This window comes from Syngnathus acus, chromosome 4, assembly GCF_901709675.1.
Source record: "Syngnathus acus chromosome 4, fSynAcu1.2, whole genome shotgun sequence".
Taxonomy (NCBI): domain Eukaryota; kingdom Metazoa; phylum Chordata; class Actinopteri; order Syngnathiformes; family Syngnathidae; genus Syngnathus; species Syngnathus acus.
Window position 1 is genome coordinate 12,358,439 of NC_051090.1, and position 23,568 is coordinate 12,382,006.

Consider the following 23,568-nt stretch of genomic DNA (forward strand, 5'->3'; position numbering starts at 1 on the left):
AGGAGGGACTCCCAGACTTCCCTCTCCCCAGCCACTTCATCCAGCCCATCCCGGGGGATCCCAAGGCGTTCCCAGGCCAGCTGAGAGACATAGTCTCTCCAGTGCGTCCTGGGTCGTCCACGGGGACTCCTACCGGTGGGACATGCCCAGAACACCTCCCCAGGGAGGCGTCCAGGAGGCATCCTGATGAGATTTCCGAGCCACATCATCTGGCTCCTCTCAACGTGGAGGAGCAGCGGCTCTACTCCGAGTCTCTCCCGGATGACCGAGCTTCTCACCTTATCTCTAAGGGAGAGCCCGGACACCCTGCGGAGGAAACTCATTTCGGCCGCTTGTATCCTGGATCTCGTTCTTTCGGTCATGACCCATAGCTTGTGACCATAGGTGAGGGTAGGAGCATAGATCGACCGGTAAATCGAGAGCTTTGCCTTTTGGCTCAGCTCTCTCTTCACCACGACAGACTGGTACAGAGTCCGCATTACTGCCGGCGCTGCACCAATCCGCCTGTCGATCTCGCGCTCCAACCTGCCCTCACTCGTGAACAAGACCCCAAGATACTTGAACTCCTCCACTTGGGGCAGGATCTCATCCCCGATCCGGAGAGGGCATTCCACCCTTTTCCGACCAAGGACCATGGACTCAGATTTGGAGATGCTGACCCTCATCCCGACCGCTTCACACTCGGCTGCAAACTGCTCCAGTGAAAGCTGGAGATCACGGCTTGAAGAAGCCAACAGCACCACGTCGTCTGCAAAAAGCAGAGACGCGATGCTGAGGTCCCCAAACCGGACACCCTCAACACCTTGGCTGCGCCTAGAAATTCTGTCCATAAAAATTATGAACAGAATCGGTGACAAAGGGCAGCCTTGGCGGAGTCCAACCCTCACTGGGAACGAATCCGACTTACTGCCGGAAATGCGGACCAAACTCTGACATCGGCGATACAGGGTCCGAACCGCCCTTTTCAGTTGGCTTGGCACCCCGTACTCCCGAAGCACCCTCCACAGAACCTCTCGAGGGACACGGTCGAACACCTTCTCCAAGTCCACAAAACACGTGGACTCTCATGCCCCCTCGAGGATCCTGCCGAGGGTGTAGAGCTGGTCCACTGTTCCACGGCCAGGACGAAAGCCACACTGCTCCTCCTGAATCCGAGGTTCGACCTCCCGACGGACCCTCCTCTCCAGCACCCCTGAATAGACCTTACCAGGGAGGCTGAGGAGTGTACCCTGTAATTGGAACACACCCTCCCGTCCCCTTTCTTAAAGAGGGGAACCACCACGCCAGTCTGCCAATCCAGAGGCACTGTCCCCGATGTCCATGCAATGTTGTAGAGGCGTGTCAGCCATGACAGCCCCACAACATCCAGAGCCTTTAAGAACTCCGGGCGGGTCTCATCCACCACCGGGGCCTTGCCACCGAGGAGTTTTTTTAACTCCCTCAGTGACTTCGACCCCAGAGATTGGAGAGTCCGCCTCAGAGTCTCCAGGCCCTGCTTCCACAATGGAAGGCGTGTAGGTGGAATTGAGGAGGTCTTTGAAGTATTCTCCCCACCGACTCACGACGTACAGAGTCGAGGTCAGCAGCACGCCATCTCCACTGTAAACAGTGTTGACGGTGCACTGTTTCCCCCTCCAGAGACGCGGATGGTGGAACAGAATTTCCTGGAAGCCGTCCGGAATTCATTCTCCATGGTCTCGCCAAACTCCTCCCACACCCGGGTTTTTGCCTCAGCACCCGCCGAAGCCGCGTTCCGCTTGGCCATCCGGTACCTGTCAGCTGCCTCCGGAGTCCCGCAGGCTACAACGGCCTGATAGGACTTCTTCTTCAGATTGACGGCATCCCTTACCGCCGGTGTCCACCAGCGGGTTCGGGGATTGCCGCCACGACAGGCACCAACGACCTTCCGGCCACAGCTCCGGTCGGCTGCCTCAACAATGGAGGCGCGGAAGATGGCCCACTCGGACTCAATGTCCCCCGCCTCCCCCGGGACGTGGGAAAAGCTCTGCCGGAGGTGGGAGTTGACGCTCTTCCTGGCAGGGGATTCTGCCAGACGTTCCCAGCAGACCCTCACAGAGCGTTTGGCTCTACCAGGTCGGACTGGCATCTTCCCCCACCATCGGAGACAACCCACCACCAGGTGGTGATCAGTTGACAGCACCGCCTCTCTCTTCACCCGAGTGTCCAAAACATGCGGCCGCAAATCCGATGACACGACTACAAAGTCGATCATCGAACTGCGGCCTAGGGTGTCCTGGTGCCAAGTGCACACATGGACACCCTTATGCTTGAACATGGTGTTCATTATAGAAAATCCGTGTCGAGCACAGAAGTCCAACAATAGAAAACCGCTCGGGTTCAGAATGGGGGGGGGGGGGGGGGCGTTCCTGCCAATCACGCCCCTCCAGGTCTCACTGTCATTGCCCACATGAGCATTGAAGTCACCCAGTAGAACGATCGAGTCCCCAGAAGGAGCGCTCTCCAGTACTTCCTCCAGGGACTCCAAGAAGGGTGGGTACTCTGAGCCGCTGTTTGGTGCATAGACACAAACAACAGTCAGGACCCATCCCGCCACCCGAAGGCGGGGGGAGGCTACCCTCTCGTTCACCGGGGTGAACCCCAATGTACAGGCGCCCAGCCGGGGGGCAATACGTATGACCACACCTGCTCGACGCCTCTGACCGTGGGCAACTCCAGAGTGGAAGAGAGTCCAGCCCCTCTCGAGAGGGCTTGTACCAGAACCCAAACTGTGTGTGGAGGCAAGTCCGACTATGTCTAGTCCAGGGGTCGGAAACCCGCGGCTCTTTAGCACGCCCCTCGCGGCTCCCTGGAGCTCTTGCAAAAATGCGTGAAAATGGAAAAAGATGTTTTGTTTTTTTGTTTTTGAAATATGGTTTTTAGATGGTAATCATGAGACAAACATTCTTATGCTGTAGAAAATTTATGTAGTTGTAAATATATTAAAAATACCGAATTTCAGAATGCCGCAAAATTGCGTCATAGCAAGCGACACAGCACAGGCGAGTTGTAAACAAACAGGTGTGTGAGTGACGGGCCATGGATTCAAAAGGCAAAAAGAGAAAGATTACTGATAAGAACAGAGGCTTTAAGAAAGAATGGACTCAACTATTTGCTTTCATTGCCAATGAAGGCTGAAGGATCGCCTGAATGTTTGATTTGCAATGAGAAGTTGTCAAATATAACGGGAAAAGCAATTTGGAGCGACATTTTCAGCTAAAGCATGCTAAATTTGCTGCCGATCACCCAGTTGGAACTGAGATGAAAGATGCAATTTGAGGAACGAAAAAACAGTTTCAAGAAGTGGATTGCATCTCCAAACTCTCCTACTGCGGCAAGGTTTGTTGCAGCCCGGGAGATAACAAAGAAACCATTCACCGATGGCGAGTACATGACGGAGTCATTCGTTAAAATATCACAGTGCCTATTTTCGGACTTCAAAAACAAAACTGAGATCATTCCGAAAATTAAAGACGTGCCTCTCTCTGCAAAAACAGTGAAGGAAATGGTCATTTGAATGGCAAACAATATCACCGATCAGCAAATCAAGGACATCAATTCAGCTCCAGCTTTCTCAATTGCCTGTGATGAGTCGGGTGACGTGACCGATATCGAACAGACAGCTCTGCTATGCAGGTACGTAAACTCTAATGGACCGCCAGAAGAAATTGATACCACTAAAAGGCCAAACACGGGGGGAGGACATCTGCGAGGCTGTGCTGCAGTGTTTAAATGACAGAGATACTTAGACTTAGACAAACTTTATTGTCATTTTGTCAACACTAGGTGTACACAAAACGAAATTTCGTTGCATACGGCTTTCAACAATGTAGTGGTATTTCGGCTGGTTAAAAAGTGACATTCTATATAAAAATATGAACTAAGATAATTATAAAGTACAAAGTGCAGCAGTAATAAAGTATGTAAACAGTGCAGGAGACAAAAGCAGTATTTACAAGTGTGCAGAGGAATGCTACGTTTGAATGTTCAACAGTCTGACGACAGCAGGGAAAAAACTATTGCAGAATCTGGTGGACCTGCAGCGGATGCTGCGAAACCTCTTCCCAGAGGGCAGCAGGGAGAACAGTCCATGGTGGGGGTGTGATGGGTCACTGATAATATTACGGGCTCGGGACACGCAGCGCTGGGATGACAAGTCCTGAATGGAGGGAAGAGGAGCCCCGATGATCCTCTCTGCTGTCCTCACCACTCTCCTCAGGTTCTTCCAATCGGAGGCGCTGCAACCTCCACACCACACCGAGAGACAGCTTGTCAGAATGCTCTCTATGGTGCTTCGGTAGAACGTCCTCATGATGGGTGGGGGCAGGTGGGCTCTCCTCATCCTCCGCAGGAAGTACAAGCGCTTCTGTGCCCTCTTGACCAGTGTTGTGGTGTTCACAGTCCAGGTGAGGTCGTCTGTGATGTGGACTCCCAGGAATTTAGTGCTGCTGACCACCTCCACAGCTGAGCTGTTGATGATCAGTGGAGCGTGGTGAGGCTGGTTCTTCCTGAAGTCGACGATGATCTCCTTCGTCTTCTCCACATTCAGGATCAGGCTATTTTCTCTGCACCAGCCCACCAACTGCTCCACCTCCTCTCTGTAGTCCAGGTTGTTGTTGTCCCTGATGAGGCCCACCACCGTTGTGTCGTCTGCAAACTTCACGATGTGATTGGTGGTGAACCTGGGGGCGCAGTCGTGTGTCATCAGGGTGAACAGCAGGGGGCTCAGGACGCAGCCCTGAGGGGAGCCTGTGCTGAGGGTGATGACATCTGAGGTGTTCTGTCCGACCCGGACTGACTGAGGTCTGTTGGTGAGGAAGTCTAGCAGCCAGTTTCGAAGGGGGGTGCTGAAGCCCAGGTGTTCCAGTTTTTCCACCAGATGTTGTGGAATGATGGTGTTAAACGCTGAGCTGAAGTCCAGGAACAGCAACCGCACCTGGGTGTTCCTCTCCTCCAGGTGAGCCAGGCTCAGGTGAAGAACGGAGGAGATGGCATCCTCAGTAGAGCGGTTCTGCCGGTAGGCAAACTGGAACGGATCGAATGTTGGGGGGAGTCTGGAGACGATGTGTTCTTTGAGCAGCCTTTCGAAGCACTTCATCATGATGGGACTCAGTGCCACAGGTCTGTAGTCATTCAATGAGGTGATTTGAGGTTTCTTCGGCACCGGAATGATGGAGGCAGCCTTGAAGCATACTGGCACTTTGGCTTGGTCCAGCGAGATGTTAAAAATGTCTGTGATGACACCAGCCAGCTGGCCTGCACATTCCTTGAACACCCGCCCAGGTATGTTGTCGGGGCCTGGGGCCTTACGTGGGTTGACTCTTCTCAGAGTCTTCCACACGTCGGCTGAGTCAAGGCAGAGGGCCTCCTCTTCCTGGTGGGGAACAGTTTTAACTGCAGGAGTGCTGTTTAGTGCCTCAAAACGCCCAAAGAAGTTATTTAGACCATTTAGGAAGTCAGCATCAACCTCACCCACCGGGGGGGAGGGTAAGTTGTAGTCCGTGATCGCCCGTATGCCTTGCCACATACTCCTGGTGTTATTGGCGTCGTGGAAAAAATCCTGAATTTTTCGACTGTGGCTTCGCTTCGCTAGCCTGATGGCACGGTTCAAGTTGGCTCTCGCTGTCCTCAGTGCCTCCTTGTCGCCAGACTTGAAGGCTGAGTTCCGTGCTCGTAGCGTATGACGTACCTCCTCAGTCATCCAGGGTCGTTAGTTGGCTCGGGTGATGATGTTCTTAGTGGTGCTGACGTCCTCGGAGCATTTGTTGATGTAGGCTGACACAGTCATGGCGTACTCATCAATGTCGATCTGATTGTCATATGTTGCTGCTGATTTGAACATGTCCCAGTCAGAGCACTCAAAGCAGTCCTGGAGTGCCTCCATGGCCCCCTCAGACCACACCCTCACCTGCTTCACTGTGGGTTTTGCTCTGATCAGCAGGGGCCTGTATGCAGGGATTAGCATAACAGATAGGTGGTCTGAAGAGCCGAGGTGGGGGCGGGGGGCTGCTCTGAATGCATCCTTTATATTGGTGTAAACCAAGTCCAGAGTGTTCTCTCCCCGAGTTGGAAAATCCACGTGTTGGTAAAAATGAGGGAGAATAGTCTTCATGTTAGCCTGGTTGAAGTCCCCAGCAATGATGAAAACACCCTCTGTGTGCGTGGATTGCAGCTCACTGATTGTCCGATAGAGAACACTCATGGCCTCTTTAGTATTAGCGCTAGGAGGCACATACACAGCCGTGATGCTAACAACAGTAAACTCTCTGGGCAGGTAGAAGGGTCTGCAGTTAACAGTCAAAAGCTCGATGTCCGAAGAGCAGAAGCTGGCGACAGATCTAGCATTTTTGCACCAGTTGTTGTTGATGTAGACACACAGCCCACCTCCTCGGGATTTACCGCTTAGCTCGCTGTTTCTGTCGGCGCGGAATGTAGCGAGCCCCTCCAGGCTAACGGCGTTGTCCGGTATTGATGAGTTCAGCCATGTCTCCGTCAGGATGAGAGCGCAGCAGTTTCTAACCTCCCTCTTTGAAGAGAGTTCCAGTTGTAGATGGTCCATTTTATTATCCAGTGAGCGGACGTTGGAGAGGAAGATGGATGGAGGCGGCGGTTTGTAGGGGTTAGCTTTAAGCTTAGCCGTTAGCCCACCTCGACAGCCGCGCTTTCGCCGCCGGTCACACCGCCTACGCTTACTCCTCCTCCGGCGTGTGCTGCCCGGCGAGCCCGCTGCATCGTGAGCTTCTGGGGCTAGCGCCCTAAGCACTCCGAGGCTACGTAAACAGACTAGGGTAGTTGTGGCTACGAGTCCGAAAACACTTGATGACCGTACCTCCAGCAGGCGCTGGCGATCATACACTAATCTACTGGATGGATGAACTAAACTTTGTGTTGTTTGTAGTGTCCTAGGCGACATATTTTGTGAAAATACTCGTCGGTTGTTGAGAGCTGTAGCGGCCGCGGCCAACTGGGGCGCCGCCATCTTGGATCACACTGGCCACCTGATTTCAGTCGCTGCAGACGGCGCACCGAGTATGAGAGGGTCGCAAAAGTTTGTGACTTTACAACAGAAAGCATTGGATCGTAATTTGCTTGCATTCCATTGCATAATTTACCAAGAGGCGCTGTGTGCGTAAACATTCCCACCGGAGTGTATGGAGGTATGGGACCTTGTCATCCATATTGTGAACAAAATAATCGCAAAAGCATTAAACCACCGCCAGTTCCGTGAATTGCTAGATGAAGTTGACAGCGAATATGCCGATCTCCTGGTTGCACAACAAAGTCCGCTGGCTATCCAGGGGCGACGTTTTGCGTCGCTTTGTATTTCAAGATTCAAGAATTTTTATTGGCCATGTTTGAGCGTGCCAAACAAGGAATTTGACTTCGGTACATCACAGCCTCTGTTCAACATTTAGGTGACTAACAATACGAAGGACGTGCGAAATTTGACAAATATTCTCAAACATCCCCTGATCTTAAACTTTTATTTGTAGCCTACTTAATTATTTTAATAGTAGGCATACACTCATGTGTTGCCTTATAAAAAGCTTTTAGATTTTTGTGGCTCCAGACAGGTATGGTGTGTTTTTTGGGGGGGGTCAATATAGCTCTTTGAACATTTTGGGTTGCCGACCCCTGGTCTAGTCGGAAATCTTCTGCTTCGCACACCAGCTTGGGCTCCTTTCCAGCCAGAGAGGTGACATTCCATGTCCCAAGAGCCAGCTTCTGCAGGCGGGGATTGGACCGCCAAGGCCTTTGGCCGCCGCCCAGCTCACTGTGCACTCGACCCTTTGGGCCCTCCCACAGGTGGTGAGCCCATGGGAAGGGGGCCCCGCGTTTTCTTTTCGGGCTGTGCCCGGCCGGGCCCCATGAGCGAAGGCCCGGCCACCAGACGCTCACCTTCGAGCCCCACCTCCAGGCCTGGCTCCAGAGGGGGGGCCCCGGTGACCCGCGTCCGGGCGAGGGAAAACGAGATCCATTTATTTGTGAGCCGTGCTTTGTCTGGCCCCTCACCTAGGACCCTTTTGCCATGGGTGACCCTACCAGGGGCATGAAGCCCCCGACAACATGGCTCCTAGGATCATTGGGACATGCAAACCCCTCCACCATGATTAGGTGACGACTCACGGAGGGGCAGGGCAAAGTTTATATATGGAAAATGGTTCATTTAAATATTGCAGCTAACATTTGTTTCATTCTTAAACAGCTAGGAAGTGAGTGTGAAACGCACATGACAGGGAAAAGTAAGAACGTTTTTTTTCTAGGCATTAGTCATTTAAAAAGAGGTCATATCTGCAGTAATTTAAGTAAGTATTTTATTTCTATGTCTGTTTTTTTCTCAGTTTCTGAAGGTCATCGTGGAGACCATTCTGGCAATCCCTGGGCTGAGGAGCCTCAACTCTTGTTCATAATGTGACGCGGAGAGTGGACTGATCTGGAGACCTTTGACATGATGTCCAAGGAAATAAATGACAAACAGGATGCAAGACTGAATGACTAAGCTTGGAATCGGTTTGTCAACATTTTGGATGTTGTGGTCCCCCCTTGACAGCTTACAAATGGAACCTGTAGGGTTCTGTTTGGTTTAATTGCTGTACTATCAAAGTTACTGACTTTTCAGTTATTTTTGCTTGATTTACGAGAAAAAAAGTTCTCAATCCAATTTTGTCCCTAAGTAATTCCACTCTTCTGAGACACTGTTCATAATTTGTTATATACAGATTGCAAAGCAGTCTCGTGTTGGGAGGGGCTAATTTGACGACATGCATGTTTCCAAGAAGACCATAGACAGGTATGATTAGTTTGACATCTGTACTGTAGATTGGAAAAGACGACATTGAAGGCTTACGATGTGGTGGCGTAATACTGTTCTCAATGTTTATTTATTTAATTTTTTTTCTTCTTCTGATGTAGACTCTACACACAAATGTCTGACAACGTTCAATATGCGTGGTGGTGTGACTTGTGCAAAGAGGGCCCTCAAGAAGACTGCTCTGTTTGCACTGGTAAATGAAAAAAACCTGTCTGCTCATTGCTGTGCGATTGCTTCGTGTTCGAAATGTGCGACTGACATGACAGATCAAGGAAAAACAATTTTACAGGTAGTCGTTTTTTTTATATTCGTATTTCTATTCCAGAGTAATCCCAAGGTCTACAATGGGTGGTGTCCGATGTCCATTGAGTTCATCTTTGTAGAAGCTGTTGGGAACACGCACAAAGAGGCCACGGATGATAAAACAAGAACAGCAATGGCTTTAAAATTAAAACAGGCTCCAGCGCTGAGTGGCAAAGGGGTGCTATCAAAACCCCACAAGAGACTGATGTTTATTTTGTTTCACCCTTGTGTTTGGCTGAGCAGGTTTTTATTTATTTGATATGTCCTACATAAGAAGTATGTACATATTTATAATGCAACATAGTAGTTTTGTTCTATTAAAATAGCCCCCATCTTTTAATATTTTATGTACAGTATATTTTTACATTCTTTAAACGTGATATAATCAAAAACATTGCACATTAATGTTTGTGATGGTTGGATAATGTTTGAAAAACGTTTTTATTTAGGTTCAATCATCATTTTGGTTAATTTTATTATCAAAAGGCGTATTTATATCCACAGCTAACATAAGTATGACTTTTTTAAAAACTATGTAAATTTTCACACCCTGGAATATCACTAATCATGCATTTTCACAACATACTGGAACTACACAAAGGTAAGCATCACATGCATATGCTATGCTATAGACGCGTCTATGGCATAGATGTCTAATAGCGGTCTACACCAGTGGTCCCCAACCTTTTTTGCGCCACGGACCGGTTACATGTCAGAAATATTTTCGCGGACCGGCATTTATATAAATAAATAATACATTTATATAAATAAATAAATAATACATTTATAATAAATATATAAATACGATGAAATAAAATGATACGACTGACATAAAAACAAGTACAAATGACAAAAATAAAACTCACCATTACGTTGAATTAGTGGGAGCACTGAGTTTGTTTCTCAGAAACGAGCCGGTCCCATCTAGACGTAATCAGAGACAATGACACCCGAGGTGATTAAGGTTTGTCTTTTATTGCAGGATGCTTGAAGCAGTTTTGAATGCTTCATTGCCTGGTTAGTTAGCCTGTCGCCACATATTAGCTTTGCGGGCTCGACTGGGGAAACATGTCACGTGACCGGGACGAGTGTCTTGACCTGAATTAATTGATCGTCGATAATTTTTTTTTTTTTTCTGTGCGGCTTGGCGGCCCGGTACCAAGTGACCCACGGACCGGTACCGGTCCGCGGCCCGGTGGTTGGGGACCACTGGTCTACACGATAGACGTCTATATGAAACTTTCACTGGTAGGCATGTTTTAGCTAGGCTTTAGTCTAGACGTCTAGGCACCATATAAGCGGTCAAATAGACTGCTTTTATACCGGGAAAGCAATTCAACGTTCAAGTCCAAAAGCACTGCAGGGGCGCTGCCTAGCATCCTGGACCTTGAGACTTGCCATGCTGTATCCATGGAAACGGTCTTGGTGGAGATGAAACGCATACACGCGTGTGCACAAATCCGGGAGCGCATGCACATGCAACCTTCAGCACGCTGCCATGGAAACAGTATATGTGCTCTTTGGAATCTAACGAATGGATCAGCATCCTCGTCGTCTTCATTATCATTATCATGGCCATGCCTTCCTCCGCACCTTACAAACTTGATGAGGCCACATTTGAGAGCGACGCACGGCTAGATCTGGATCCGGGGGCCCCCGCTGAGGGGTTCTGAATGTGCTTCCGCTAGTTGGCAAAGAGCCCCGCTTCCCAGCGCAAAGCCCGTTGGCTTTTGTGTCGAATGACTCGAGTTGATTCCACCACCTGCCGACACATATTGACCATGATAGTGAAGGAATGGGGTCGAAATACTAAAAGTCCTGCCTAGCTACAAAAACAGATATGCTCAAACCTCATTGAATAAAGTACATAAGCAGACAAGTATATTCACATATTAAATCCATAAAAGAAACATTTTATGCATATAATTAAAATTAAATAATTAAAAATTATAATTAAAATTATAATTAAATTACCTGCATACCAAACCAATGAAGACATAACTAGACATTTTTATATATGGTGATGACATAGGTTTTTATAACTTCATGTTCTGATATGTATTTCTGTGCACTTTGAAATAACAAATGTTTGTTGCTATATTGCCTGAATAGCATAACGACCCTTAAGGAACTGTTTAATGCATGCCTGATGTTATTCTAATTCACGGACACGGCCCAAGGTGTCTAAGAATGTTTTGTACTTGATTATATCTTATGTTTTGATTAATGCTTGATGTGACGTCGTATTTTGCCTAATGCTAGACGCCAGCCTTGGATTACTATTGAATGTTCTGGACAGAAAGAAAATGTTTTGACTAATAATGAAAACTACGGTCGGAAGCATAATTAAACTAAGAATGTGACAAACAAACAAATGCATGGTAAGTGGTGAGTAAGAACTTTGCATAGTCAGGAAACATTAACGAGTTGATGATGTCACACACAAAATTTCACATAAGTCCGTACAAAATGACAAAAGTGGAAGGAGGTGGACGAGGTGCGACAGTGTATGTGCAAGAATGGAGGAGAATGTTTACAGGAAGGTCGCTTGAAGATGAAACCAGCAGGTGCCAGAGGGAGGCAGCCAAGAACCCGGCCAAAGATGATCGCCAAGGTCGAAAGACGAAAAGGAAAACAACAGCCCCCACACACATCGAATCGCCCATAATCAGCACCCAACGCCACGGAACGAGCTCTCACCGAACCAGCACCCACTCCCACTGAATCAAACTCTCCTGCGAACTTGCCCCACCCCAAAGACTCATCACCCATCAAACTCGGCCCACACCGGCATGTGCAACTGAATATAAGCTGACCAAAGAACCTTGAACGTTGCCTTTTCTGAATGGAGACTTTCTGCTCTTGAGCATGGTCGCACGAAAGGCCCAGCGCTGTATTGTACTTTCCTGAAAACAGAGCTTTCTTATCAAGAATTGTGACTGAACTCAACCAACCTGTGTAAGTCTAAATTTTGTTTCGGTGTCTCAGTCTTTTCCTTACATTGCAAAAGACAACGAACACGCAGGGAGTAAATTGGATAACAGATGATTGGCTCTGGCTTTTGCCGTGAGGCACGGATAGTGCGCTTCCTAAATTGTGAACCAAATCCAACAATAGCAAGGCTCAATATTCCAAGCAAGTCGTTCATTCTGCTCAATCTCGCACGAACTCAGGTACGAGCTACCATGGACTGTCTAGGACAGTGCTCGTGTAACAGGGTTAAGCTTTTTCACTTAAACATAAACTTAATTGATTGTTTTTTTCCCCTCTCTGCTCTGCCTAGGTAGGGGGCAACCTGTTCAAATTTGCCACACTACCTGAACAGACCCCAGGAAGACAGAGAAAGAGTCAGGTGATGTCCAAGACTTAACGTTTTCAAAATGGGAGGGGGGTACCTATTCTAACGGGTTGATATTTTTATAGAGTTCCTGTTGCAATTTTTATTCCCCCTCCCCACCACCTGTCACTTTGCTTGGGACAAATAAAGCCTTCAGAACTGAAATTCTTTCTCAATCATTCAGTCAAATCAATTCACTCAAATCATTCTTGTTATGAATGATTTAATCACAAAACGTGCATGGCTTTTTCTTAAATAAACACTTTTTACATTGCTGTAGCGTCAGCATTTAATTATAATGCACTGTCATTTTTAATGCAAATTAATCAATGCAACAATATTAGGTTGCTTTGAAAATACCTGAGTAATAAAAATTGATTAATGATGATCACAATGAAGTATAAGGTCTCCTTTGTAATATATACTCCATGCATGTAATGCTCCCCAAAAAGTGGAGCTCCTTTGCATCGAGGTTTATGCAAAGAGCTCACGTGACTATATCATTGCTTTTTGGTGAAGTGATTGAGTGTTCCGTCTGTACGATCGGTCTTTGAACGCACCTCGCGTCAACGGCACAACGCGAACGAACTTAAAGAAATAAAATGAAATAAACCCTTTCTAAAAGTGAAAATTGACTGACGCAAGAGTGTGTTCTTCATGATTTTATTGAAAACAACCTCGTGCTGTCGCCGCACAGCATCGGTTTTTTGCTTTCCACCGGTTTCCAAACAAGGCGTGCACGCTCCCGCGGCAGGGGAAACAAATCTTCACGGGGAAACCTACTTTGGCACGACACCTGTTAGGTAGGAGGGGATGCTGCCATTTGAGATCATCGCGACTGGTAAATACAAAAATCCCTCGTTTATCGCGGATAATTGGTTCCAAGCTGATGCTGAAGACCACCCGTGATAGCTGAAAATCCGCGAAGTTGTGTCACCCTCTCATTTTTAACATACATACATACATTTTTGTGTATCAATAAATGTATATTAAACCATTTAAGTGGATATGTTATCATTAGAACATTAAATAATACCTACAAACATGTAAATACTATATTAATAGTATAAATGACATACAGAAAATCATGTACAAATAATATAAATATAAATATGATACGTGTGTGTTCGTGTGGAGCTAGCCAAAGTATACATACTGTAAATATGTTTTTAGAACTCTTATACCAAGACTTGAACTGTCTGCAGCAGTTGTAGCTGTCCGCACCAGTGACATGCTCAAGAAGGAGTTGGAATTGGAATGCCTACAAGAAATCTTTTGGTCTGATTCAAAGGTTGTCCTCGGATACATCAGCAACGAAGCCAGAAGATTTCATGTATTTGTTCCAAACCGTGTAGAACGCATCAAGCAAAGCACAGAGTCTACACAATGGAGGTATGTGGCTTCAGAAGACAATCCAGCTGACCACGCCTCAAGAGGTCTCACAGCAGAGCAGCTACTATCCTCCAACTGGTTCACAGGCTCCGATCGTCTTTGGCAGGAGTTACCAAGCGGAGAAGTCAAGGTGGGAGAGATTGCAAGCGACGACCCAGAACTTAAGAAAGTCCAGGTTCTCGACACCCAGGCGAAAGAAGTCAGGTCGGTGCTGAATCGATTGCACAAGTTCTCTGTTTGGGCCAGAATGGTGAAAGCTATCGCCAGACTCAAACGCCATGTGAAGGAAGTTAAAGGTCTCCAGCCAAGGTCCTGTGAAGCCACCAGTTTGGAGGAAAGGAGAGAAGCTGAGCTGACCATAATCAAGATGGTTCAGGAAGCAGCTTTCTCGCAAGAAATACCGCTACTCCAGAGTCACAAGGAGACACCAGTCAAGGGCAAGGCCAGTAAGTTGCATCGGTTGGGTCCCTTCCTGGATGACCAAGGTGTTCTCAGAGTTGGAGGCCGCTTAACTCATGCCACCTTACATCCACAAGTGAAACATCCAGCGATTCTTCCAAAAGACAATCATGTATCGATGTTACTTGTCAAGCATTATCATGAGAGAGTGCTTCACCAGGGACGAGGGATGACCATGAATGCCCTCCGATCCAATGGCATATGGATACTAGGCTGCAGTAAAGCAGTATCTACATCTACAAGTGCACCAAGTGCCGGAAGTTCAGGAGATGCACTGAGCAACAAAGAATGGCGGACCTCCCGGAAGACCGGATGGAGATGGCTCCTCCATTCACTTACTACGGGATGGACTGCTTTGGACCATTTTACGTAAAGGAAGGAAGCAAAGAGCTTAAACGCTATGGATTGATACTTACCTGCATGTGTTCCAGAGCTATTCACATTGAAATGCTCGACGACCTGTCCACAGATGCATTCATTAACTCTCTGCGTTCATTCATCGCTATTCGTGGAAATGTACGCCAATTAAGAAGTGATCAAGGAACCAACTTCGTTGGGGCAAGACGAGAGTTTGCCGAAGCTTTGAAAGAGATGAATCAGGAAGAGTTCAAGGAACTGGGATGTGAGTTCCTCATAAATACCCCAGCTTCAAGTCACATGGATATGTTAGGGTTTGCAGAATATCGCTGCAAGCGAGCGTGCTATGGACTCAACTGAACAGACCAAGTGACAATGTTGACCGTGGAAAACGATGGTCACACGATGAGAACTTTGAGGACTGGTCATGGGACCCGAGAAACCCATACGAAACCAACACGTGGTACCGCTACGTCAAATTCACTGTGAGATCGCACACACAGGAGGGCTGCTATGTGTGTTCCAAACTCCCTCCGTCCTCCACACAAGTTCACTTGGAGGCCAGAGCAATGAATGTCACTGAAGCGAAATGCATGGCATCCATGGGAGGAGTTGGATATCAACACCGTGCTGTCACAGTCAGTGATGCCGACCCGTCCCGCCTTGGACTTGCGGAAGGTACCTGTGATCAGCTTTTCTGGACAAATCTCAATGTGACTGTTAAAGGACGAACACTGCCGCAGGTGGCCTTCACAGACCGGCCACCTGGAGTGAACTATACGTGTTACGTCCAAGGAAGTGAGACCCACAAATGCATTGACAGAGACTGCTCTCCAGGAGGGAACTGGATGGGAGCTTTGGACATCGCCACTGAGTGTCAGGATAAGAGAGCCATTTCAGGTGGTGAGGGCTCTCCGACCAACATGGCTGCACCATCAAACGGAACATACTTCATACAGAATGGCTGGTGGCTTTGTGGTCACAAGGTTTATCCGATGCTGCCCGCCAACTGGACAGGAGTGTGTGCACCAGTATGGGTGACAGACCACACCTACAGGATACAACATCGTCAGCTGACGACAGCACACAACTCTTCTGGACGTCGCCGCAGGGCGATTACAACCTTTGACCCCCATGACCCTGTCTGGGGTGCGAATGTTCCGGACGACCATAAAATATGGCCTGTCGGAAACAAAGTTGTTCATGCGCTTTTTCCTTGGATCGGAGTTGGAAAACAATCTCTCTTCATCGAGACACTGAACTATCGTTTTCAATCCTTTGTGAACCTCTCACTGCAAGTCGATGATGGACAAAATAGAGAGATCCAGGCTATTAGACTAATGGTCTTGAAGGAATAGGGTCAAAAGACACAAAACCCGCCTAGCCACAATAACAGATACGCTCACATCTCTTTGGATAAAGTATATAAGCAGACAAGTATATTCATGGAATCAACCAATAAAGCAGACATAACTAGACATTCTTTGATATAAGATAATAACAGAGGTTGCTACAACTTCATGATTCAATATGCATTTCTGTGCACTGCAAAATAAATGTCTTTTGATATGTTGCTTACATAGCTTAATGGCCCTTAAGGAACTGTGTAATGCATGCCTGATGTTTGTTCTCTAAATCATGGACACGGCCAGAGTCGTCTTGACCGTACAGTACTTGATTATATCTTGTGTTTTGATTAAACGTCATATGTCGCCTAATGCGAGACGCCAGCTTTTCGATTACTACTGAACGCTCTGCACAGAGGGAAATGTTTTGCCTAACAGAAAAGATATGGTGGGAAGCATGATTAAACTAAGAATATAATGATGTGAGCAAAGACATGGAGTATCAAAAGAACTAACTTTGCATAGTCAGGGAACAGTAATAGATTAATGATGTTACAGCCAAAAAGCTCACATTAATTCGTACAAAATGACAAAAGTGAAAGAATGAGGTACGACAGCATATGTGCAAGAATGGAGGAGAATGTTTACAGGAAGGTCACTCGGAGATAAAAAACCAGCTGGTGCCAGAAGGAGACAGCCAAGGACTCGGCCAAAGATGATCACCAAGGCCGAAAGACGGGATGGAAGACCACAGCCCCCACACACACACCGAATCTTCCATAACCAGCACCCACTCCCATGGAATCAAACTCTACTGCGAACTCGCCCCACCCCAACGACTCATCACCCATCAAACGCGCCCCACACCAACTGAATATAAGCTGACCAAAGAACCTTGAACGTTGCCTTTTCTGATTGGAGACTTTCTGCTCTTGAAAGGCCCAGCGCTGTATTGTACTTTCCTGAAAACAGCTTTCTTAACAAGAATTGTGATTGAACTCAACCAACCTGTGTGAGTCTAATTTCTGCTTCAGTGTCTTTGCATTTTCCTACATCTGAAGAAATCAAACGAGCACGCAGGGAGTAAATTGGATTACAGGTGATTGGCAAGGGCTTTTGCCGTGAGGCGCAGATAGCGCGCTCGCAAGATTGTGGACCAAATCCAACAGTCTTGCAAAACAGGATGGTTCTGGACTTGTTGACGGCAGCACAAGGTGGTGTGTGCCACATCATTGGGACTTCCTGTTGCACATACGTTCCAGGAGATAACGACACGCACATCAAGGAAGCCATGAACTCACTGAGGAATTTACAGCAGGCCATGTCGGAGGATAACATCCCACATCAATGGGATTTCTTTTCATGGCTATTCTCTGGCGCGTGGTGGCAGTTGCTGTTGAAACTTGTGACTCCTGTGCTTGCTGTGCTGGTATTGTTGTGCTTGTTTACGACCTGTGTTATCCCGTGTTTGAAGTCTGCTGTGACAAGGTTTGTGTCTTCTACCGTGGCACAAGTGCATATACAACTTCTTAGAGATGACGGATGTGATGACTATGATGTGCTGCGAGACGTGGATTGCGTAGATGCTGTTTAGCTCAGCATTCTTTTACAGAAACTTGATGATTTGACCATCGAAAATGCCTTGCAAGTGATGGGTACAATGATGTACTGTTTCTGTGTTTTTCTTTTTCTTTTTTTATTGATAACATTCTGGTCGCCTAAGGCAAAGGGGCCGTGTAACTCTTTTCCTGCATTTAATCTGGCCGCAGGTTTTTCAGTTGCACACAAAATTTGGACTGGAGCATTGAGGGAAATGCCTCGTCTTCACTGGAAGTTATTGCTGTCATTGTATTTTCTTTCTTATGTTTGATTGATCGGGTTTGACATACTCATATGATAAAACAGGGGGGATATGTTAGGGTTTGCAGAATATCTTCATCGTATGATTATGTTGGAAGGTAACCTGTAATAATTTACCTAGCTTGTCCTGTCTTACCAAAAGTAGTAGACCAAAGTGCTAAGATATTTTCACCTGATTGACTAGCTGCAGAGGAAGCAATCAAAGTTGCTTTGTTTCCACAAAGTCGTAAAAGGCCCCCTGCTATGCTTTGATCAGCAGGGGAGCGTCTTCACCCCATCCTGGGTTCTCACACCCCCACTTTCAACCCCACTGTGTTTCTTCTCAATAAATATGCACCTGATGAGGCCTGACTTCAGACTTCATTCGACCATCGCTGTAAGCACAGCGACGAGTGAACTCTCCGCCTGCAGGTGTCTGAAACGACTAACTTGTCTCCAGTGTGGTTCTTGCAAAATAAGTTAGAGTGAACACTACCCTAACATGGGTGGTGTCTGGGAAAGACAAATCCGCACCATCAGAAGTGTCTTGACGTCCATTCTAGAACAGTCATCCTCACAGCTTGACTGCTCCTCTCTAAGAACATTCCTATATGAAGTCATGGCAATTGTGAACAGCAGACCTCTGACCGCTGACTGTCTCAGTGATTCATCCAGTCCAGAGCCCCTGACGCCGAACCACATACTGACCTTGAAGTCCACAATCCTCGCTCCACCTCCTGGGAAATTTGCCAATGAAGATCTGTACCTCCGCAAGAGATGGCGTCGAGTTCAACTACTAGCCAACCACTTCTGGACAAGATGGAAGAAAGAATACCTCCTGAACCTCCAGCAGAGACAGAAGTGGACCAAAGGTCACAGGAACGCAAGGGTGGATGATGTTGTACTCCTGCAAGAGGATACTACACCGCGTAACCAGCGGAAAATGGCAAAGGTCACTGAAGTGTACCCAGGAAAGGATGGGAGGGTACGAAAGGTCAAGTTGCTCATCAGTGACTCCACCCTTGATGCGAAGGGAAAGCGCTCCTCCAAACCTGTCCACCTGGAAAGACCCATCCATAAGACGGTGACACTGGTAGAAGCAAGCTGAAGATTCCAGTTTTTTCCTCTTTTTCTCCTCTTTCTGTCATTCACTCCAGGTGCAGAATGAGGTGACCATTCTGGAAGAAGCCAAGACCAAGTTGTTGATTTGTTTACCTTTTCTATCCAGTAGTGATTTTAAAATCATATTCAGTACAGTTGATATGTTTTTGGTGGGAGTGTAACTGCATCTGAGGTAGTATTTCAGCTCAAAGTATTTTTGTTCTTACCTATTAATGGTGATCAATGAGGCGGAACATTTTTCTGTGTCGTTTCACACGGATCCGTTTTAGTGACGGACCACCGGCAAAAATCTCCGCTAGGAAAGGCCAGTTTTTCTAAGCTGTTGACTAGCCAAGTTATAGTTAAATTCTTAAGCCTTATTAACCACCTCTCACGCCTGTATATGCAGCTAATAAGTTCTCACGGTCTGTCAAGGTCTGTCAACGTCTGTCAAGGTCTGTCAAAGTCTGCCAAGTCAAGATAAACAGATCAGTAACAAAAAGAACTCGAAGCTGTCTTTTATATACGAGGGGGAGTTATAAACGGGCCTGACATAACATTCCGAGTCAATCAAATAACTATTACATAAATAACACGTTTATAAAACCATCTGTGTCACTCCTATTCATTAAATCCATCATTCGTCCTTTATGGAAACGATGCCACTGACGTCTAAATATTCTAAATATTCCACAGAACCATATAACTATATATAAAGTATATATCAAATAACTATCATATAAACAACAATATTATCAAACCATCTGTGTCACTCCAAATCATTAAATCCATCGATCAAATTCCTCGTCCTTTGTCAACAACGCCACGCGTGCGCGGCTGACGTCAGCCTCGTCGTTATTCCACAGATCTAGTATATAACAATATTGTAGCGTTAACAAAGTACCAGGAAAGACGTGGGTTTGGTAAACGGCTTTTTATTTAACAAAACAAGAGTTCAACAAGCCAAAAACTACTGAACGTAATGATAAAAACATATACAAGTTGCTACACAAAATAAAATATATCAAATAACTATAACATAAATAGTTCACCGCCACACGGCCCCAAGCACCGGCGTGGACTTCCAGGCGTGTGGCGGCGTGGACTTCCATCCCCGGAGGTGGCACTTCCAGCCACGGAGGTGGAAGAGAGTTCCATAGAATAGGACCGGCGTGCGTAAAAGCCATGTCCGAGCCCCATCCACCGTCCCTAAACAGCCACCCGGCCGAGCGCCGGCCCCCGACTTCCATCCACGGAGGTGAAAGAGAGATCCGTAGAGTAGGACCGGGCGTGCGTAAAAGCCATAATAGTTTTTCAAACCTTCTGTCACTCCAAATCATTAAATCCTTCAAACTCTTCGTGTCACTTACAAGCAAAGCCGTGGGGCTCTTCATCATCCCGTGATTGAATCTTTGTCCTTTAGGTAAACAACCGCCGCGCCGCTGACGTCACTTGAAATTCAAATTACAGTAATCCCTTGCTACATCGCGGTTCGTTTATCGTGGTTTCACTTTTTTTTTTTTGAATTTTTAAAATTTGTGAAAAAATTCACATATAAGTCGCTCCTCTGTATAAGTGGCCCCCCCACCCAAACTATGAAAAAAACGCGATTTATAGTCCGAAAAATACGGTATGTTTTTATAAGGTTGGGGTCATGTACCAGGTCAGGCACTGACCTGTTCATGCGGGACGTCATGATGGCGCCGCGGATGGCCGCCACGGTGAGTCGCTCTCTGTTTCTTTGTCTTATTTTGTGTGTTTTCTGTGTCCTCTGCTGTCCATCCCGAATCACTTTTACCAGAGAAGCACTGTTAAACATCGGAGAGTCTTCTTCTGGTATTTTCTCTCCTGTTCTCTCTGATTCAGACTGTTTGTCAGAGATTTTAGCCGGAGCGGCGGTGCTATACAAGCTAGCGCGACGACGGCGACACGGAAAACGAGCCGGAGTCCTCGCTTGTACTTCCTGCGGAGGATGAGGAGAGCCCACCTGCCCCCACCCATCATGAGGACGTTCTACCGAAGCACCATAGAGAGCATTCTGACAAGCTGTCTCTCGGTGTGGTGTGGAGGTTGCAGCGCCTCCGATTGGAAGAACCTGAGGAGAGTGGTGAGGACAGCAGAGAGGATCATCGGGGCTCCTCTTCCCTCCATTCAGGACTTGTCATCCCAGCGCTGCGTGTCCCGAGCCCGTAATATTATCAGTGACCCATCACACCCCACCATGGACTGTTCTCCCTGCTGCCCTCTGGGAAGAGGTTTCGCAGCATCTGCTGCAGGTCCACCAGGTTCTGCAATAGTTTTTTCCCTGCTGTCGTCAGACTGTTGAACATTCAAACGTAGCATTCCTCTGCACACTTGTAAATACTGCTTTTGTCTCCTGCACTGTTTACATACTTTATCACTGCTGCACTTTGTACTTTATAATTATCTTATTTCATATTTTTATATAGAATGTCACTTTTTAACCAGCCGAAATACCACTACATTGTTGAAAGCCGTATGCAACGAAATTTCGTTTTGTGTACACCTAGTGTTGACAAAATGACAATAAAGTTTGTCTAAGTCTAAGTCTAAGTCTAAGTAAAGCTGAGGCAGAGAGGGTTCCGTTCTGCCCTACCGTCAATTCATCTGGCGAACATCCGCTCCCTGTCAAACAAGATGGACGAACTGCTGCTCCTCACTTCAAGGAACACGGACTTCAGCAGATCTGCCGCGCTGTGTTTTGTTGAAACGTGGCTTAGCGAACGAACCCCCCACCACGCCGTGGAGTTAGCTGGGTTTCGGCTAACGCGTGCAGATCGCAGCGCGGAGCTCTCCGGAAAATCAAAGGGAGGTGGTCTCTGTTTCTACATTAATGAACGTTGGTGTACTGATGTCACGGTGTTGAAAGAGTTTTGCAGCCCTCTCCTAGAAACACTTTTCATAAACTGCCGGCCGTTCTATTCACCACGGGAGTTCTCCTCGATCGTCATGGCGGCTGTTTACATTCCACCACACGCACGTGCGAGTGAAGCCACGCAGTTGCTGGCTGACCAGGTAACAGACATGGAGAAACTTCTACCAAATTCACTAATCATTGTTCTGGGTGATCTTAACATGGCGAACCTCACACACGAACTCCCCAGATACAGACAGCACATAACGTGTCCTACCAGAGGGGCACAGACCACTGCTACACCGTAATTAAGGATGCATACCACTCTGTGGCTCGTGCAGCTTTAGGACTCTCGGACCACTGTCTAGTTCATAGGTCGGCAACCCATGGCTCCGGAGCCACATGTGGCTCTTTCATCCTTCTGTTGTGGCTCCCTGTGACTTTGGAAAATAATGAGTATTTTATAAAAATTAAATTTTATTTTAGTTTGTTCATTTTAAAATATAATTCTGAATTTGAAGATTATGGTAAACTTGTAACATTAAAATTAAGCGTTTTTAATATTTTTACCGCCCAAAATATGCGTCACATCCGCCGATGTGCGACATTCGAATTCCTGGCGTCCCTCACGTCTGGCAGCCGGCGTTTTTCCAGCACACTACCAGCGTGATAACTATATATTAAGTGAAGTAGTCGTTTTTTTAAATTCAGGAGTGGCTGCACACTCCAGTACACGCAATGGGACAGAAGCAGACTGCGCATTTTTTTGGTTTGCATTGTTTGTTCAGTGCTGGTGGATAATATTTGGATAAGTTTGGATTTTTATCTCATAAATAAGAGGACAGGTGACTGTAGGCTGTTTGCATTTTTTGTTCAGTGGGTTGGGTAAGTTTGGATTTTTATTTCTTAAATACGAGGACTCAAATAGACACCGGGTATTTTATTTGAAATTAAGCATCAACCAAGTGTAAAATGCTTTTTGTTACATGCAGAAATAAAATTCTGTGTTCTCTGCAGCAGTTCGTTGATTTCATTTTCATAAATGCAATAGTTTTTTGTACATAGCATAATATATACATGTATAATATATATAATGATGTCAAAATGGGTTGTGGCTCCGGGTGCTTTCTTTTCATTGGGGGGCGGTCCCAAATGGCTCTTTGAGTAAAAAAGGTTGCCGACCCCTGGTCTAGTTCATCTGATCCCGGCCTACAGATAGAAACTAAAAACTTCTAAGCCTGTGGTGAGGACTGTGAGGAAGTGGACAGTGGAGTCAAGGCAGGACCTCCAAGCCTGCTTTGACTGCACCGATTGGGGAGTTTTTCAGACCTGCATGAACTCACTGACACTGTCACATCATACATCAGTTTTTGTGAGGATCTGTGTGTGCAGACTAAGACCTTCTGCACGTACAACAACGACAAACCTTGGTTTACACCGAACCTCAGGAGGCTGCGCAAAGTCAAGGAGGAGGCCTACAGGAGCGGCGACCGAGACCTGTTCAAGCAGACCAGAAACACACTGAATCGAGAGGTCAGGAAAGTCAGGAGGTGTTACGGGGAGAGCCTGGAGAGACACCTCTCTGCCAATCCTGATCCCTCAACAGCGTGGAAAGGTCTGCAGAGCATCACGGGCTTCAAGAAACGAACCCCCCGTCCTGTGGAAAGCCCAAGGTTTGCTAACCAGCTAAACAGGTTCTACTGCAGGTTTTATCGGTCCTCCCACACAA

General features: G+C 47.0%; 1 protein-coding gene and 2 long non-coding RNA genes across 8 annotated transcripts in view; 2 read left to right on the forward strand and 1 right to left on the reverse strand.

Moving 5' to 3' along the window:
• LOC119121616 (mitotic spindle positioning) overlaps positions 1-23,568 on the reverse strand; it is a 39,793-nt gene that overhangs the window by 11,139 nt on the left and 5,086 nt on the right. For 2 of the 5 annotated variants that reach the window (XM_037249412.1, XM_037249410.1), the window contains one exon: positions 10,361-10,895. In XM_037249412.1, the coding sequence (XP_037105307.1) occupies positions 10,818-10,895 (78 nt within the window). In that variant the 3' untranslated portion in view covers positions 10,361-10,817. Of the gene's footprint in view, positions 1-9,111; positions 9,217-10,360; positions 10,896-23,568 lie in introns of those variants that run through there. The other 3 variants (XR_005097706.1, XR_005097705.1, XR_005097707.1) reach the window with 3 other exon arrangements.
• On the forward strand, positions 8,462-9,200 carry LOC119121720. Of its 2 annotated transcripts, none has more exons than XR_005097736.1 (3): positions 8,462-8,809; positions 8,932-9,023; positions 9,120-9,163. It is a non-coding gene; the product is annotated as an uncharacterized LOC119121720 (long non-coding RNA). The 2 variants fall into 2 exon arrangements; XR_005097735.1 differs by having other exon boundaries at positions 8,463-8,809; positions 9,156-9,200.
• Positions 13,987-19,494, forward strand: LOC119121723. Its single transcript, XR_005097739.1, has 3 exons — positions 13,987-14,308; positions 18,622-19,399; positions 19,440-19,494. It is a non-coding gene; the product is annotated as an uncharacterized LOC119121723 (long non-coding RNA).